At 40.2% G+C, this 16,451-nt stretch overlaps 2 protein-coding genes across 3 annotated transcripts; both read left to right on the top strand.

The window, feature by feature from the left end:
• The first annotated feature begins 669 nt into the window (after nucleotides 1–669).
• Nucleotides 670–6,751, top strand: tomm70a (translocase of outer mitochondrial membrane 70 homolog A (S. cerevisiae)). The gene is made up of 12 exons (XM_077717665.1): nucleotides 670–1,013; nucleotides 2,380–2,553; nucleotides 2,988–3,114; nucleotides 3,187–3,296; nucleotides 3,372–3,520; nucleotides 3,597–3,804; nucleotides 4,577–4,711; nucleotides 4,785–4,892; nucleotides 4,955–5,071; nucleotides 5,142–5,239; nucleotides 5,471–5,593; nucleotides 5,807–6,751. The coding sequence occupies exons 1-12, from the start codon at nucleotides 774–776 to the stop codon at nucleotides 5,958–5,960; spliced, it is 1,743 nt and encodes a 580-aa protein (XP_077573791.1). The 5' UTR covers nucleotides 670–773; the 3' UTR covers nucleotides 5,961–6,751.
• A 282-nt stretch (nucleotides 6,752–7,033) lies between these two features.
• Nucleotides 7,034–16,196, top strand: tbc1d23 (TBC1 domain family, member 23). Of its 2 annotated transcripts, XM_077717902.1 has the most exons (19): nucleotides 7,034–7,133; nucleotides 8,445–8,556; nucleotides 8,640–8,745; nucleotides 8,820–9,024; nucleotides 9,710–9,833; nucleotides 9,913–10,037; nucleotides 10,142–10,188; nucleotides 10,584–10,687; nucleotides 10,756–10,878; nucleotides 11,128–11,220; nucleotides 11,747–11,917; nucleotides 11,982–12,024; nucleotides 12,606–12,712; nucleotides 12,792–12,925; nucleotides 13,176–13,220; nucleotides 14,493–14,581; nucleotides 14,657–14,792; nucleotides 15,130–15,327; nucleotides 15,396–16,196. In XM_077717902.1, exons 1-19 carry the CDS (start codon nucleotides 7,096–7,098, stop codon nucleotides 15,478–15,480), a joined length of 2,085 nt encoding a protein of 694 aa, XP_077574028.1. In that variant the 5' UTR covers nucleotides 7,034–7,095; the 3' UTR covers nucleotides 15,481–16,196. The 2 variants fall into 2 exon arrangements, with proteins under 2 accessions (XP_077574028.1, XP_077574029.1); XM_077717903.1 differs by lacking the exon at nucleotides 13,176–13,220.
• The last annotated feature ends 255 nt before the right edge of the window (nucleotides 16,197–16,451 follow it).

The raw sequence follows: 16,451 nt of genomic DNA, 5'->3' as shown, positions 1-16,451 counted from the left end.
GAGTGTTTGCCAAAGACATTCTGTCCCATTTGGGAGCTCTGCTTTGTCTGGACGCCACTCGATGTTTGTTTGCCCGCGGCCATTTGTCCAAAATCAACAGTCGCCAACCGTTTTACTGTCCTAGCAAAAAGAAACTGCCACAAACAAAGCCAGGAATTTCTTTACAATACTTTTCGTGATTCATATAATCTCTCATTCATAGGAATAGCAAATTTTTGGTTGTTAAAACACTACACTACTATTCTGAAAAAATCAATTGTACATGCATTTGAAAGCCCCCTAATCAATATGGACGCTAAACTGCCACACGTGACCAGATGCCATGACTTTGCGTGTTTTCTTTTTACGTTTCCACCAATCGCAATTCATTTTTTTGTTTACAAACATGATTAAATATACACAAGATTATATCTCGTTTAAAGTATTAAATTCCAGTGGGAGAGTTTTCAAATGAGGATTGTAAAACATAATTAGTATAACGTTTCAGTCCAGGTCTTTTAAATTTGATTAAAAATCATTTTTTATAGGTTCAAAGTAGGTGTAATTTTACACTATATTTATCTTACAAATAAAGTTTTACAGTTTGAAAGACTAAAACCTCCACGGATAAGATAACAAACAAATTCGGACTACAAATGTCCCCCCAAAAACTACAGCTTCCGCCATCTCTTTTCCCAGAATTCCTCACGCCGCGGCAGCGCACGCGATGAAGAAGACGACTGGCGCAGTGCTGCTAACTAGCTAGCTAGCTAGCCGCACCAGGGTTGCTCATCATGGCTGCCTCCAAGCCCGTCGAACCGCATTCGGGCACCGGCCTCCCCCGTTGGCAGCTGGCTCTGCTAATTGGTGCGCCCATAGTGCTTGGAGTGGGGGCCGTGTACCTCTGGAACCGCAATAGGGGCAAGGGACGGCTTGGAAAAGGCACCGGCGAGCGGATAACACCGGAAGGCAGCGCAAGTCCGGAGGAGGGCCAAGACGGCTCCTCGCGAGCCAACCGGCAGCCGGAGAACTTGGTAAGGCTCGGCGAATTCACCATGCGGGGTTTCGCCTTCACGCCGCCGCCTTGGGACGAAGCTTCACGGGGCTTCTTGTGTCGGTTAGCCGGGGGAGGGTGTTGTCATTGCCTCGCCGGTAACGTGGACCCAAGGGCACCTGCTGGTGACGGTTACACACCGCCTTGGGAGGCCATGCGCACTTGGTTTTAGCTTCCATAATAAACCAATGGGAATGTGATAATTTGCTAATGCTAAAGGTTAATAACTAATCTAGCTTTCCTCAGTAAACCAATGGGAATGTGCTAATTAGCTAATTTGCTAATGCTACACGGTAATAACTAAACTCGCTAGGCTACCTTTTGACACCGATTAAAATAAACGTGACGAGGACAGTTTAGTCGATTTTACGAGTTAGAACACATATAAATGAATTAAATGGGAGGTTTAGTAAATGTATGGTGAAATGCAGGTTTTCACACATGGACACGGCTAGGCTAGGATTTAATTTTATCCCAACGGTTTTCATATGCTTCATTTCCAGGTTCTGTCCCCATTTAGGGATTAACTGTGGACTAGTTAGTGGCGTTTGACTACTACTGTTACAGATATTAGTAATGCTGTGTTAATGATTAACTGTGTTAAAGCTAAAATTGGCCCCAAAAGGTCTCAAGAAAACTGCATTTATTTGCACAGTCAAAACCCAATTTAGGACTGGCATAATCAAATTAAGCCTGAAATAAATAAAATATTTAAGAAATCAAAAATTTAAACTAAGACGAAAGTTAAAAAGCAATGTCAATTACATTTGACAGCCAAAATACAATGTCCGTAATATACAAAAAAATCTCACATTCATTTTTGTGGAAGCTAGATGCTAAGTATTTAATGCCAATGATATACTCATGTTATATATTATTAAAAACACAAAACACTTGCGTTCCTTTATTCTAAGCGCATGCTATGGAGTTTAATAATTCTTACTTTAATATTGGTTACTCTGCTTATCCTTATTCTAAAATTAATGAAGTAAAAGAAACAGTTTTTGATAGCCACGTCCTTAAAAAACACTTGTCTGCATTTTTTTCTTACAATAAATATATCTGAGTCTTCTAAAAATAATAATAATAATAATAATTAAAAAAAAAGAAAAATACTTTTTGACATTTTTACAGGGTCCGTTGTTGACCCAATGACTCGGCATTTTTTCATCAATAGCTAATTTAACGTTATATTCTAATGCACTTAATGCCTAAACAATCCTGAAGCCTGTTAGTCATTTTGGTTGTGGAACCGCGAATACTAATTGACTAAATTCTCCTCTGAGGCACTTGTCAATCATTATCAACGCGCACCTAACATTTTGCCATCTTTCTTCCCTTTTTAGAGTCCTTTGGACCGGGCCCAAGGCGCCAAGAATAAAGGCAACAAATACTTCAAAGCAGCCAAGTACGAGAACGCCATCCAGTGTTACACGGAGGCCATTGCGCTCTGCCCCACCGAACAGAAGAGCGACCTGTCCACCTTCTATCAGAACCGTGCGGCAGCCTATGAGCAGCAGGTAAGACGCTTCGACTCTACTACACTAATACCTTGACATACGAGTGTCCCAACGTACGAGAAATTTGAGATATGAGGAAAATTACGAGCAATTTTTTTTGACCTGCCAGCATACGATGCAGTTGCCAGGTGCTGCTTTTTAAAATTAAAAAAAAAAAAACGAACTGGGATACACGCGGGTATAATAAGTTCATAATAAAAAAAGTTAAAATTTAAAGTTTATCTTACGTCGTGCCACAAAAATATAGCAAACTGAACGTTTTCAGAGGGTGGGAGCGGATTAATTTGTATTTATTTTATTTGGTAAAAAAAATGATTTGAGATACGAGTGAATTGATGCAACACATTGAGCTCCTATCTCGAGGTAATACTGTCGTTAGCTTGAATGTGTTTCTGCTACCCACGGGAGACCAAGGCTTGGACTTTTTGCCCCAGATGAACTGGACCGAGGTGGTTCAAGACTGCACCGAGGCGGTCAAGTTCAACCCACGTTACATCAAAGCGCTCTTCAGGAGGGCCAAAGCCCTGGAGAAACTGGACAACAAGAAGGAATGCCTGGAAGGTAAGGGAAAAAAACCCACAACATTTTTCAAATGGCCGAACATTAACCCCTCGCTGGATTCCTTTCTTTCAGATGTCACAGCCGTGTGCATCCTGGAGGCTTTCCAGAACCAGCATAGCATGTTGCTAGCAGACAAAGTGCTCAAGCAACTGGGAAAAGAGAAGGCTAAAGACAAATACAAGGTTCTTACCGTTTTTTTTGACAGGAATTTCCAAGTTTTTCCTCCAAAAAACCCACCTTTTTTGTTTTCTTTCCAGAACCGAGAGCCCATGATGCCTTCTCCCCAGTTCATCAAATCCTACTTTGGTTCTTTCACCGATGACATCATCTCGCAGCCATTGCAGAAGGGCGAGAAGAAAGACGAAGACAAGGACAAAGATGGCGAGGCCTCCGAGGTCACGGCCAGGTATGACAACATTCGAAAACCGCTTGACGCCGATGTTGGATGTATTTCAATTTTTTTTTTTAACCATTCTACTCAGTTCGGGCTACCTGAAGGCCAAGCAGTACATGGACGAGGAGAACTATGACAAAATCATCAGCGAATGCACTAAAGAGGTGGACTCGGAGGGACGCTACACGGCCGAGGCGTTGCTACTGCGCGCTACTTTTTACCTGCTGATCGGCAACGCCAACGCCGCTCAGCCCGACTTGGATCGCGTCATCAACATGCAGGAGGCCAACGTCAAGGTAGCTGTGCTATTAGCATCAGATCCCGTAGCCTTGAACTTTATACCATTTTTTAAAAAAATCTGAAATATACAGTATAAGCCACTGTATTAAACAGTACTTGGATATTAAACAGTACTTGGATATTAAACAGTACTTGGATATTAAACAGTACTTGGATATTAAACAGTACTTGGATATTAAACAGTACTTGGATCATAAACAGTACTTGGATCATAAACAGTACTTGGATCATAAACAGTACTTGGATCATAAACAGTACTTGGATCATAAACAGTACTTGGATATTAAACGGTACTTGGATATTAAACTCTCATTAATATAATTTTGAGAGCTGATCACAATCCCTGGATATTCTATTTTTTATAGATCGAAAACAATGTTTATTTTAGCTTTTTAATATATATTTTAAGATTTTACAATGATTTTTGAACTAAAAACACAGAAAAAAATGATTTAAAATGTTTAATTATTGATTGAAAAAGGGAAAAAATCTGGAAATTTAATATACACAACATCTACTCTTCATTTTAATTTGATCCTAAAACAGAAAGTCACTCATCATTTACTTTCCCGGTCCACACAAAATGATGCGACGGGCCAGATTTGGCCCCTGGGCCGCCTCTTTGACACACTTAACCCAAATGCTAATATCGACCGATCCCTACTCCAAACCCCAAATCCAACAGGCCGCCAGGCTTACAATTCTATATACCTATCACCTAGTAAAAATACTTCCTCATACTTGTACTCATGAATTTTCTCCTTCCAGCTGCGAGCCAACGCCCTCATCAAGCGCGGCAGCATGTACATGCAACAGCAGCAGCCATTGCTCTCCACGCAAGACTTCAACACGGCGGCCGAGATCGACACGCGCAATCCCGACGTTTACCACCACAGGGGGCAGGTAGGAAACCTCCAGCCATCTTTCCCCCTTCCCCAGCCTGGAAACCTCTCACCTTGCTTCTATCTACCCACAGCTAAAGATCTTACTGGACCAAGTGGACGAAGCCGTGGGAGACTTTGACGAATGCATCCTCCTCAGACCCGACTCGGCTCTCGCCCAAGCCCAGAAATGTTTCGCCCTGGTCAGTTTCCGACACCCCGTTTACGTATTCCCAGTTCAAAAACGACAACTTTTACAATCCAGTACAGGCAAGCGTACACTGGGAATAATCCGTCCCAAGTCCAGATCGCCATGGACGGTTTTGAGGACGTCATCAGGAGGTTTCCCAAATGCGCCGAGGGATACGCGCTATATGCTCAGGTGTGGGGGATGTGGCTTTATTTGGTTACCGTGGTAACGGAAGTTGACGATTCATGGTTGTACGTTTCAGGCTTTGACTGACCAGCAACAGTTCGGGAAGGCGGATGAAATGTATGACAAGTGTATTGAACTGGAACCGGATAACGCCACTACATATGTCCACAAAGGGTAAGGATTTGAATTTGGTTAGATGTTAGTTAGTCATATAAACTCATTCATCTTTTTTGGGGGGGATTTGCTTCTATTTTGGGAGTCGAATCTGTCACATTTCACCTGAAAAGATATATTTTTGTACCTGGAAATTGAGTCCAATGAGATTTAAAGCGTCACTGTAGTGATTTGTATCCCGTAAAAATGAAGTGAATTTAAAAAAATGATTGTATTCCTGTTTTGCCGCAGATTGTTACAGCTCCAGTGGAAACAGGATCTGGATTTGGGTCTGGACCTCATCAGCAAAGCCATCGAAATTGACAACAAATGCGACTTTGCGTACGAAACAATGGGGACAATCGAAGTTCAAAGGTGAGACGACATGCGGATGCTTGTTTGTTTGGGTTCAGGATAACTCAAGAATGAGGAAAGGAATAATAAGATATAGAAATGTGGAGATGAAGAAAAACTTTGTTTACTTTCCTTTTAATTAAAATAACTAGTCGGGGATAGAAATACAAATTGCCTATTAGCGAATACTATGTTGACATTAAATACCCTAGGCTAACTTCTTTTTTTTTTTAGGGGGAATCTGGACAAGGCCATCGAAATGTTCAACAAGGCCATCAATTTGGCCAAATCGGAGATGGAGATGGCCCACTTGTACTCGCTATGCGACGCGGCGTACGCCCAAACCGAGGTAGCCAGGAAGTACGGCCTCAAGCCCCCCACGCTGTAACTTCCCCCGCCAAAATAAGGCTGGCTTATTTTCCACCCGTTAGCATTCAACCTTGCATCCGTTAATCGAAGCGAGGAAAAAGTGCTAAAATATGTGTAAAAAAAATGAAATAATGAATTGTGGAAATATATACAGCATCGTGTACATGTTGTATTTGAAAAAAAGGTTTGGAATGCTTCCTTTTATTTTCACAATATGTCACATGCACAGGAATGATAATTGTATGTTTGTCCCAATGACAATTGCTATGACAAAACAAGACTGGCGACCATTTGTTGATGGTGTGAGAGATACTATTTGTTTCAGTATGTAACGATATCACTTCCAATTTGACAATTAAAACGACGTAGCCAAATGTATAATGTGTTTGTCTGTAATGCAGGAAGGAGGGAAACTATATCATTTTTTTTTATTATTGTTATTTCATTTTCTACATATTGTGCAGCATGTTCATTTTGTTGTTGAAATGCAATGGCATTGCTGTGTGAAAAATAGAAAACCCTTTGCTAACAGGCTGACAAACACGTTTTTATAGGAGTAATATAATCTCTGGTGCGCTTTATTTTCATTGTTTTTGTTTAAAAAACACTTGGTTATTTTTAAAACATGACCTGAGCCTTTTTGTTTTGCATTTGACAGACTAGCAAACAGAAAAATAACTCATTTAGGAATGAAAACAATTCATTTTGATTGACATATTCCTCCGACATTCTTCATCGATACGTATGGTGACCAAAGTGAAATATTAGATTTAAATCTTAATAAAGTTATGATTCCTGGGAATGCAGAAATGCTGAGTTTACTTTTCTTCACAAGTTAATTTTCAATGGAATTTAATTGGTATAAAATATTTTTTATGCAACAATATTTGTTTTAGTTCATATTAATTAAGACATACTACATTATTATCACATTATAGTGTTAAAAGATTTAGAGAACGTAACTGTCTTTATAATACTATATATATGTTCCAAATGTGTATTTTTATACTTTAATATTGTATTTCTCTATATCACGCTACCTAGCTAGCTAGCTATCGTAGCATCTACCGGTGTTTGGTTTTCCTGTCACGCCCCTGACCCAATCCATATCTCGCGATATCTTCTCCCACTTCACATGTCTCGTCAACACAATAATGGCGGATGCAGGGGAGGAAGTGCTCCGGGGCAGCTGGTGAGACAAATCAGCTTTTTTTGTCCTTACCGTCAAACGACAACACCGAATTTTACTCCGTCCTCGGGTATTAATCTTCATAAATTCCCTCCATTTGACCAATAATGAGTTTTCGTGTTTAATTCTCCCTCCGGGCGTTTTTTCACCCACATTTGTTACTCTTCGTTGCTAATAATAAATGGCTAAACCAGTCAAAAGGTTAGTCATTGAACCCATAGCGAATTTTCGGTGTTATTTCAGAGAGGTTTTATATGAAATTTGTGGTTTTGTTTGTCTCGGTTAGTTGGTTATTTTATCTAGGAGAAAGCCGGTCCGCCCTCCGCTTGATAACAATGAAGAACTCGGTTTGGGGACCGAGATTTGTTGATATTAAACACGACCGAACTGGAATTCTCGCTTCCACTAAAGCATTAATTTTGTTTTCTAAAGTGACACCAAACAAAAGCTTGTCAAAACAAAATAGAGACGAGTTGTCATCCTTTTCAATGGAATGGAATGTCGTCCTAGATCATTACTATTACAACTCAAAATGGCTAAATAAAAAAAAAAATAGGGCTGTCAATCTGTCACAAACCTTTATTTTGATTAATTAACCTAAAAAAAGAACATTCACTGTCTTCCCAATTTAACTAAAATAAAGTTAATGACTAATTAAATTAATTGTCCTATTCCAACGTATTTTATTGTATGGACAATATATTTAAATTGAATTGTTATGTATAGATTACTCACGTAGGATTTGGGGGGATCCAATTGGCTGAGTGAAGATATACATCTCTAATCTGATTGGAAGTTACTACCATGGCATGTGGATTTCCAACAGTGTAGGAAGTCATTGAAAATTGAACGCCCTCTGCTGGGAAAAATTTGAATGGTAGGAACAGGTATTTTTATGGTGATAATTTTTCAAGCTCTCTATTTCCAGAGTAATATTGCCAATTTGACTGCATAGTTGTACCTCTACTTACGAAATTAAGTGATTTCACATTAAATTTCCTGATTTTCCCCCTTTTAAATCAATCATTGTCATTTTTTAATCAATTTTTTTTCTGTTTTTAGTTAAAAAAATCATTTAGTAAAATCTTAAAATATATAAAAAGCTCAAATTAACATTGTTTCAGATATATAAAAACGGAATATTCAGGACTTTTAATCCATTTATAAAAAAAATCTAAATTTTATATCTAAAATAGCCCACATGAAATCAAGTTGACGTTAAAGCGTCCCGCGAACCAACCCGAGTCTGACACCCTTATTCTAGCTCTTTTCAAATGGATCAATATTGCAAAAAAAAATGTCTGTTCTCCTTAGGGACCAGGATCTAGCAGACGCTCTGGACTCTGGCAGTTCCGACACAGAAATGGACAAAATGATCGTCCACGCCCAGGAAACGGCAGCCGAACAGCGAGCAAAAACGTGGAAAGTACGTCACCCTTTTCCCGCTATGGACTCCCAATGCAGTTTCACCGTAAAATTTCACATTCCCGCTTTGTCACGTACCACCAGATCGCGCTGAATGTTTCCGGTAAAGGCGACTCCCTGGCTCCTTGGGACGGCATCCTGGATTTAGCGGAACAGACGCTTATTCACAGTCGCAGCGAGCAGCTGATTGGTCGGGAATTGGTCGTCAGTCGTCTATCTTTGACGGCCGGGGAACGTGAATTCTGATTTTTGATTTACCTCCAGACCAGGTGCAAGTATCGGAGGAAGAACGAGGGGACCTGGTGTCCGACGTTGAGGCGGTGGTCACCTTTTACTGCAAGTCGCGCAACATTAGCTTCACGTCCGACCTGAGCTGGCCGCACCTCCTCAAACCTCTGCTGGGACTGCGGCTGCCGCGTAGCGATCTCTACAACTGCTTCTACGCTATTATGAACAAACACGTACCAAGGTCGGTGACCCTTATTTAGTAATACAGTGGTACCTTGAGATACGAGCTTAATGCGTTCCGGGACTGAGCTCGTATGTCAAATTAATCGTCACTCAAATAGAAATGAACTTAAAATAAATTAATTGGCTCCAATTCTCTGGAAAAAACACCCAAAACGGGATTTTGGATTAGAAAAAATATTTTTATTTGTTCTAAATCGCCATCTATTAACAAAGTAACCGCCGGACGTTTGGTCGCCCGGACTTTTGGTCGCCCGGACGTTTGGTCGCCCGGACGTTTGGTCACCCGGACGTTTGGTCGCCCGGACGTTTGGTCGCCCGATCGTTTGGTCGCTCGGACTTTTGGTCGCCCGGACGTTTGGTCGCTCGGACCTTTTTGTTCTCCCGGACGTTTGGTCGCCCGGACTTTTGGTCGCCCGGACGTTTGGTCGCCCGGACGTTTGGTCACCCGGACGTTTGGTCGCCCGGACGTTTGTTCTCCCGGACGTTTGGTCGCCCGGACTTTTGGTCGCCCGGACGTTTGGTCGCTCGGACCTTTTTGTTCTCCCGGACGTTTGGTCGCCCGGACTTTTGGTCGCCCGGACGTTTGGTCGCCCGGACGTTTGGTCGCCCGGTCGTTTGGTCGCCGGGACGTTTGGACTAACTGTTTGAAGAATGTTGTTCTGACGCCATGGTTTTTTTTTCAGGGACTGCGTCCCCAAAGGCCGCCCATTCCACTTGTACAGACTCCTCCTACAGTATCACGAGCCAGAACTTTGCTCCTTTTTGGATACCAAAAAGATCACGCCTGACTCGTACGCCATTAATTGGGTGTGTTCGAGTTCCTCCATTTTTTTTTCTTTCTTTGTGCTCTGTGACCACGCCCCTAAATGTCCGTGTTCCTCCACAGATGGGCAGTTTGTTCTCCAGCCACTGCACCCCCGAGGTGACCCAGGCCCTGTGGGACTGCTACCTCAAGCAGGCGGACCCTTTTCTCATTTTCTTCCTCATGCTTATTATTCTCGTCAACGCCAAGTAAGTGTTTTGCGTGACCAAATGTCTGGGCGACCAAACGTCCGGCTTATGTGCGAGTAAATACAGTTAATAACATTTTAATGCTTTGTTGATTTATTCTTTAGAGAAACCATCCTTGACCGAGAAGGAGAAAGCAAAGAGAACATTATCAGTAAGTGACTTTGACTTTTTACATTTACTGGGACGCACAAATAGTACAAATAATTCATTCTTTTTTAACTGGGAGGGTTGCTAGCCTAGCATAAGGCTAAAATAATTTGAGTATTTCAATTCACAGTTCTTTGGTTCATTTTTTTCTGTGTTTTTAGTTCAGAAATCATTTTATAAAATATAAAAATATAAAAAAAGCTAAAATAAACATTGTTTTAGATCGATAAGAAAACGGAATATTCAGGGATTTTAATCCAGTTCTTTTAATCCATTTATTTAAAAAAAAATCTAAATATTTTATCTAAAATGAGTTTTTTTGTCATTGTGCACAAACTGAATCTTCAAATATTTGCTGTCAACTGATTTTTTTTTTAATAAAAACAATGTCTGTTTTAGAAATGCTACAAGAATCTCCTTCTCTACTTGAAGCGGAGGACATTGAGGATTTATTTTCCCTTGCCCAATACTACCAGAGCCGGACCCCCTTGTCCCTCAGAAAGGTAGGACTTCCCCTTCGGGAATTTTCCGACAAATCCGTTTAATTCATATATTTAATTTTTCCTTATAGATGAACCAAAACCTGTTCGGTAGCAGCCTGGTGGCTTTGAAGGAGGAGGACATGGACTTGAGCCAGGCACTATGCCTGCCCGTGTCGGTCCCGGAAATTCTGCAGGCAAACCAGCAGCAACAGGTGGATGGAAATTATTCGGTTGTTACGTACACATTCTTTGCTACAAAAGAAACACGCACGGCAACGCGCTCGTAACATAACGTAAATAAATTTTGCCCATTGGACAATTTTAAACAGGCATTTTAGAGGGCAGCATGCGGATTTTTCGGTCCCTGAGCAGATTTTAAACACGGATTGTGTACTTAGAGCAGGTTTTAAATGTTACAGAATAAAAATGTTTGTGTTTTTTGTTTCGTTTTGGCCGTTTAGGACGGAGTTCGCTTTTTTGTGGTGGATTGCCGGCCAGCCGAGCAGTATAACGCGGGTCATTTGTCCACTGCTTTCCACCTGGACTCAGATTTGGTGAGTGGGCGTTTTAATGTCTTTTGATGATGATTTAAAGGTCATAAAAATATATGTTATATTTTTTTAATTGTAGCATCCAGACAGAAATAAAAAAACAACAATGGGAAAAAAATTCTACTTTTTGTGAAAGAATTGGGGCTTTTTTTGTCAGGGGAAATTGTAGCTTTTATTTTGAAGCCATAAATAACAATTGAAAACAAATTAGAATTTTTGAGAGAAAAATTGGCTTAAGAACTGTCCATTTTTCCTTATTATTTGGTTAGGAATTGTCCATTTTTTTAAATTATTTTTTGGTTAAGAATTGTCAATTTTTCCCTTTTTTGGTTTAAGAATTGTCAATTTTTCCCTTTTTTGGTCTAAGAATTGTCCATTTTCCTTATTTTTTGGTTTAAGAATTGTCTAATTTTAATTTGTTTTTGGTTTAACAATTGTCAATTTTTCCTTATTTTTTGGTTTGAGAATTGTCAAACCTTAACATCCGCCCCCAACCGCGTTAATGTTGTGTTCCCTACTTTGCGCACAGATGCTCCAGAACCCGTCTGAATTTTCCCTGTCGGTCAAGTCGCTCCTGGAGTCCCAGAAGCAGTCCTTGGAATCGGGCTCCATTGCTAGCGGAGAACATCTGTGCTTCATGGGCAGCGGCAGAGAGGAGGAGGACATGTACATGAACATGGTGCTGGCCCACTTCCTCCAGGTGAGACTCCAAAAAACAATAAATTGTCAAATTTGGTGCTAACTGAGCTAATTCTGTGTTCCAGAAAAACAAGGAGTACGTCAGTATCGCCAAAGGGGGCTTCATGGGTGAGTCTAAAAAAACTGTAACAAGCTATAGCAGCACTTCTACTTACAAAATGTACTTTTTTTGTAAGTAGAACCACTATTTTTATAAAAAAAATATCAACTAAACTCTTCAAAAATGTCTCCCAATTTTCTAGGAATGATTTTAGACTGCACAAAATTGAGAGAAAATGATGAGAAATGATTTATTATTGTATTAAAATGAGTAATGACACAATATGTTCTATTCGTGCAGGCTAAGGAAGGAGCTAATGTTAGCAAACAACTTAGCATCAGATAGAATTTGCAGTTTTGGTCTTTTTAAATCAAGAATAAACTTAATTTAAATCACTCAAAAAAACAAGAAAAACTAAAATAAAATAAACAAAACAGTTGTCATTGTGAGGCAGCCAATGAGAGACCGGCGGAGTTTAGGGAGATTGTCAAGCAGGATGAAATGCTACCGTGACCATTTCAAAATAAAATAAAGGATCTTTTTTTTTCGTTTATTAGAATTTTTTTTGTAGCCTGACCATTTTTGTATGTAGAAGCATCTGTAAATTTGTAAGTAGAGGAATTACTTTAGCATACTTTTGTGCTTTTAGCTTTACAGCAGCACCTAGTGGACATGAACGTCGAGGGTTTGGACTCATCGTACATCCACTGGATCGTCAGCACGTCGGGTTCTCACAGCAGCCTCAGCTCGGCAGACGTATGTCCCCGGCGCCATATTGTTTACACCCAAATTGCCGTCAAATTGTAATGTATGTATTCTCTAATTTTCCCACCAGGGGGAGTCACTGAGCGACGGCAAGGGGGTCAAGTCTTTGGTCAACAAAATGACTTTTGCGCTCAAATCCAAGTCGGTGAATGTAAAAGAGAAGATGATTAGCTTCATCGAGAACACATCCGCCCCGGTGGACAGGTGAGGAATTACAGTTACACTATTTTTTTCTGAAGGTTTGAACTTTCGTGTAAATTTTCCCTCATTTTGTGTATTTTACATGTAAAGCATAGATAGTTTTCACCTACATACGCATTAGATATATTTCCCCGCTTTTTTTAAAAAATACAATTGAATTTGGAATAATTAGCATTTTTTTTACCTTTTTTTTCTCATTATTATAAAATATTTCTATTTACAATCCGTCCCTTTGTACCTTATTTCACGCTAGAATATCTTTCAATCTGTCCTGGCCAGAGAAGGCGTTTCCCGATAGGTAAGCGGTCGGCATGCCAAAAAACGGCGGCGGCGGCGGCGTTCAAAAAAGACGGCACGTTAGCGCATGCCGCTATCTATGTTAGCACCCATAGTAGCGCCGTAATAACCCGACACACGCGTGCTAGCCGTCATGCTCTCACTAACAATGTCACTTTTTCGGTCTTGAATCATCATCCTCACTTCAGCTTTCATGGCCTTTTTTAGTCCTTTTTTAGAACCACTAAAACTTGTCTTAGCATTAGCAGCTTGTTTGTATTGGTATGGGGTCGCTGGATAAGACATTGTGTGTCCCTGTGGCATCATATGTGCTTTTCAAGATCACATTTACAATGGGTGGTCGCCCTAGACAAGATGGGATCCAATTCCCTTTAGCACCACTTTATCTATTGGATGTCTTACAAAAATACTACTACTACTACTACTACTACCACTACTACAACTTCACCTTCTGGTGGATGTATGTATAACACAATTCTCAATGACTACTACTACTGCTACTACTACTAATGCTACTACTACTACTACTAATACTACTACTATTACTCCTCCTCCTCCTCCTCCTACTACTACTACTACTACTACTACTACTACTACTACTAATACTACTAATAATAATACTAATACTTCTACTAATACTAATACTACTAATACTACTAATACTACTACTATTACCACTACTACTACTACTAATACTACTGCTATTACTACTGCTATTACTACTACTGCCACTACTACTGCTACTATTACCACTATTACTTCCACTACTGTTACCACTACTATCACAACTACTACTACTGTTACCACTACTATCACAACTACTACTACTGTTACCACTACTATCACAACTACTACTACTGTTACCACTACTACTACTACTATTACCACTACTATCACAACTACTACTACTATTACCACTACTACTACTGCTACTATTACCACTATTACTACTACTACTACTACTACTACTACTACTACTGTTACCACCATTACTACTACTACTGTTACCACCACTACTACTACTACTACTACTACTACTACTATTACTACTATTACTACTACTATTATTACTATTACTACTACTACTACTACTACTATTCCTACTACTAATACTATTACTACTACTACTGGCAGGCAACATCTTTTTTCCACAGCTTGGACGTCTTCATCGGTCATTCCATTTGCGTAGCACAAAAGCAATGCCACATTTCACGCAACTTTTTTACTTGCGCCATTTTAGCTCGTCCCACTTAGCCATTTTTTCTCTTTTCAGACACGTGAGCAGCAGCGACCGCATGGGAAAACCTTACCGTGGGGTCAAGCCCGTTTTCAGTATTGGCGACGAAGAGGAGTACGACACAGGTGCGTGGATGCGCTTCTTCATCTTTAACCATTAGTTGCAATGTCATTTTGACCCCGCCCCCAACCCCGCCTTAGACGAAATCGACAGTTCGTCCACGTCGGACGACGACCGCAAGGAGATCGTCAACGTCCAGACGTGGATCAACAAACCCGATGTAAAGAATCACATCCCGTGCAATGAAGTCAAGGAAACGGGTCACATGTTCCCCAGGTGAGCTGCCAAATGAAAAATTCATATTCATTATTTTTACTAAGATTGAAACTATTTTAGAGAAAGTCCAGTAATTCCAAAAATACATCAAAATTTGTTTTTTTTGTTTTATCAAAGAACAAAGGAACCATTTGTTTATCCCCTTTTTAATTAAATACATTTTAAAAAATACATTGGAAATTCAAAATAGAATTTTAAGTCATCAATATCTAAACATTATTATTGTTATTTTGATAAAAAAAAACAATAGAGTCTGACTTTATCAAGCCGTTTCATTTCGGGATTTGAAGCTCACTACTGCCACCATCTTGAAAAGCGGCCAACTGTTGTATTGCAGCCACTTGCTGGTGACGGCGACCCACATGTACTGCCTGCGCGAGATGGCTTCCAGGAAGGGCTTTGCTTACATCCAATCCAGACAAGCTTTGAGTTCCGTGGTGAAGATCACATCCAAGAAGAAGCACCCGGAGCTCATCACCTTCAAGTTTGGAAGCAACAGCTCCACCGCTGGCGTGGAGATCTCCGCAGTGGAACGGTACTTCAAAAGATAAATATTAAAAAAACATCAACTTTCTGTTTAATTTCCCATTTGGCTCCTCCCAGCTACCTCATCCCCAACGCCGGAGACGCCACCAAGGTGATTAAACAGCAGATCATGAAGGTCCTCGACGCCCTGGAGAGCTCGTAGAAGGTGACACGCCCCCCTTAAACCCCGCCCCCCCCTGACGCAAACTGTTCGAATCCCCCCGGCACGGCGTCGGTCCTCGAACGCCACGCCAAGCCGCTCCACTGCACAACCGCGCGGGCCTGGAGCGTCTAAATGCTGCCCGCTTTACACTAACTTATAAATGACATCTATATATATTGAATATATTGTCTTATTTGCTCATTCTAAAGTGGTGTCATTCCACATTGGGCCTTAAGGTGGCGATCATTTTCCAGCAGTTTAATGATTTTACGTGTTAATAATTTTGTTTTCTTTGATTTGGGCTGAGGAATGCAGAATGTACAGAATTGGGGGTGTTTCAAGTTCTTTTGATTTTTCCAACAGGCAGCCTTAAGTAAAAAAAAAAACCTTAGAGGTTTATTATAAATATGTATATATGATATAGTACTGTAATGTGGAGCATATCCAAAATGAAGAGCCTTTAAAAGTCATCCTGTGTGTGATATAGCGACAAAGCATCTTCCTTTATTCAGCGTCATCACAATAGCCATTTCGCCCCCAATTCTGCTTGAAATATGTATTTTACATCATGTACAATAATAAGTTTTCCCCCCAGCGTTACGCATCATGCTTTAAACGTGGTGATGACTTGCAGTAGTTCCAACAGGATTAGTTTGTTTACAAACGTTGGCACCACTTGGCTCACAATGCAAAATAAAAAACTTATTTGCACCTTACTCTACTAAGCTCTTCTTTTAAAACTAGTTTGACATAAGTTGATTATAAACCACGAGTTTTTAATGACTAAACTATGATAAATAACACCAGCTGTCGATTGGCGGCCGTATTTCTGCCCCCTAACGTCACTTCCTTGCAAATTCCAACATAAAATTATCTTAGAGGCGCAAATAGGTGTTTTGTTGATATTCTGTAAACAAAATTAAGTAAAACATTTTACTAAATTCTAAAGAGTCATTAAAAAGTATTAAAAT

Source organism: Stigmatopora nigra, chromosome 5 (genome assembly GCF_051989575.1).
Source record: "Stigmatopora nigra isolate UIUO_SnigA chromosome 5, RoL_Snig_1.1, whole genome shotgun sequence".
Classification (NCBI taxonomy): Eukaryota; Metazoa; Chordata; class Actinopteri; order Syngnathiformes; family Syngnathidae; genus Stigmatopora; species Stigmatopora nigra.
The sequence above is the reverse complement of the archived record's forward strand: the minus strand, read 5'-3'. Positions and strand labels throughout refer to the sequence as shown.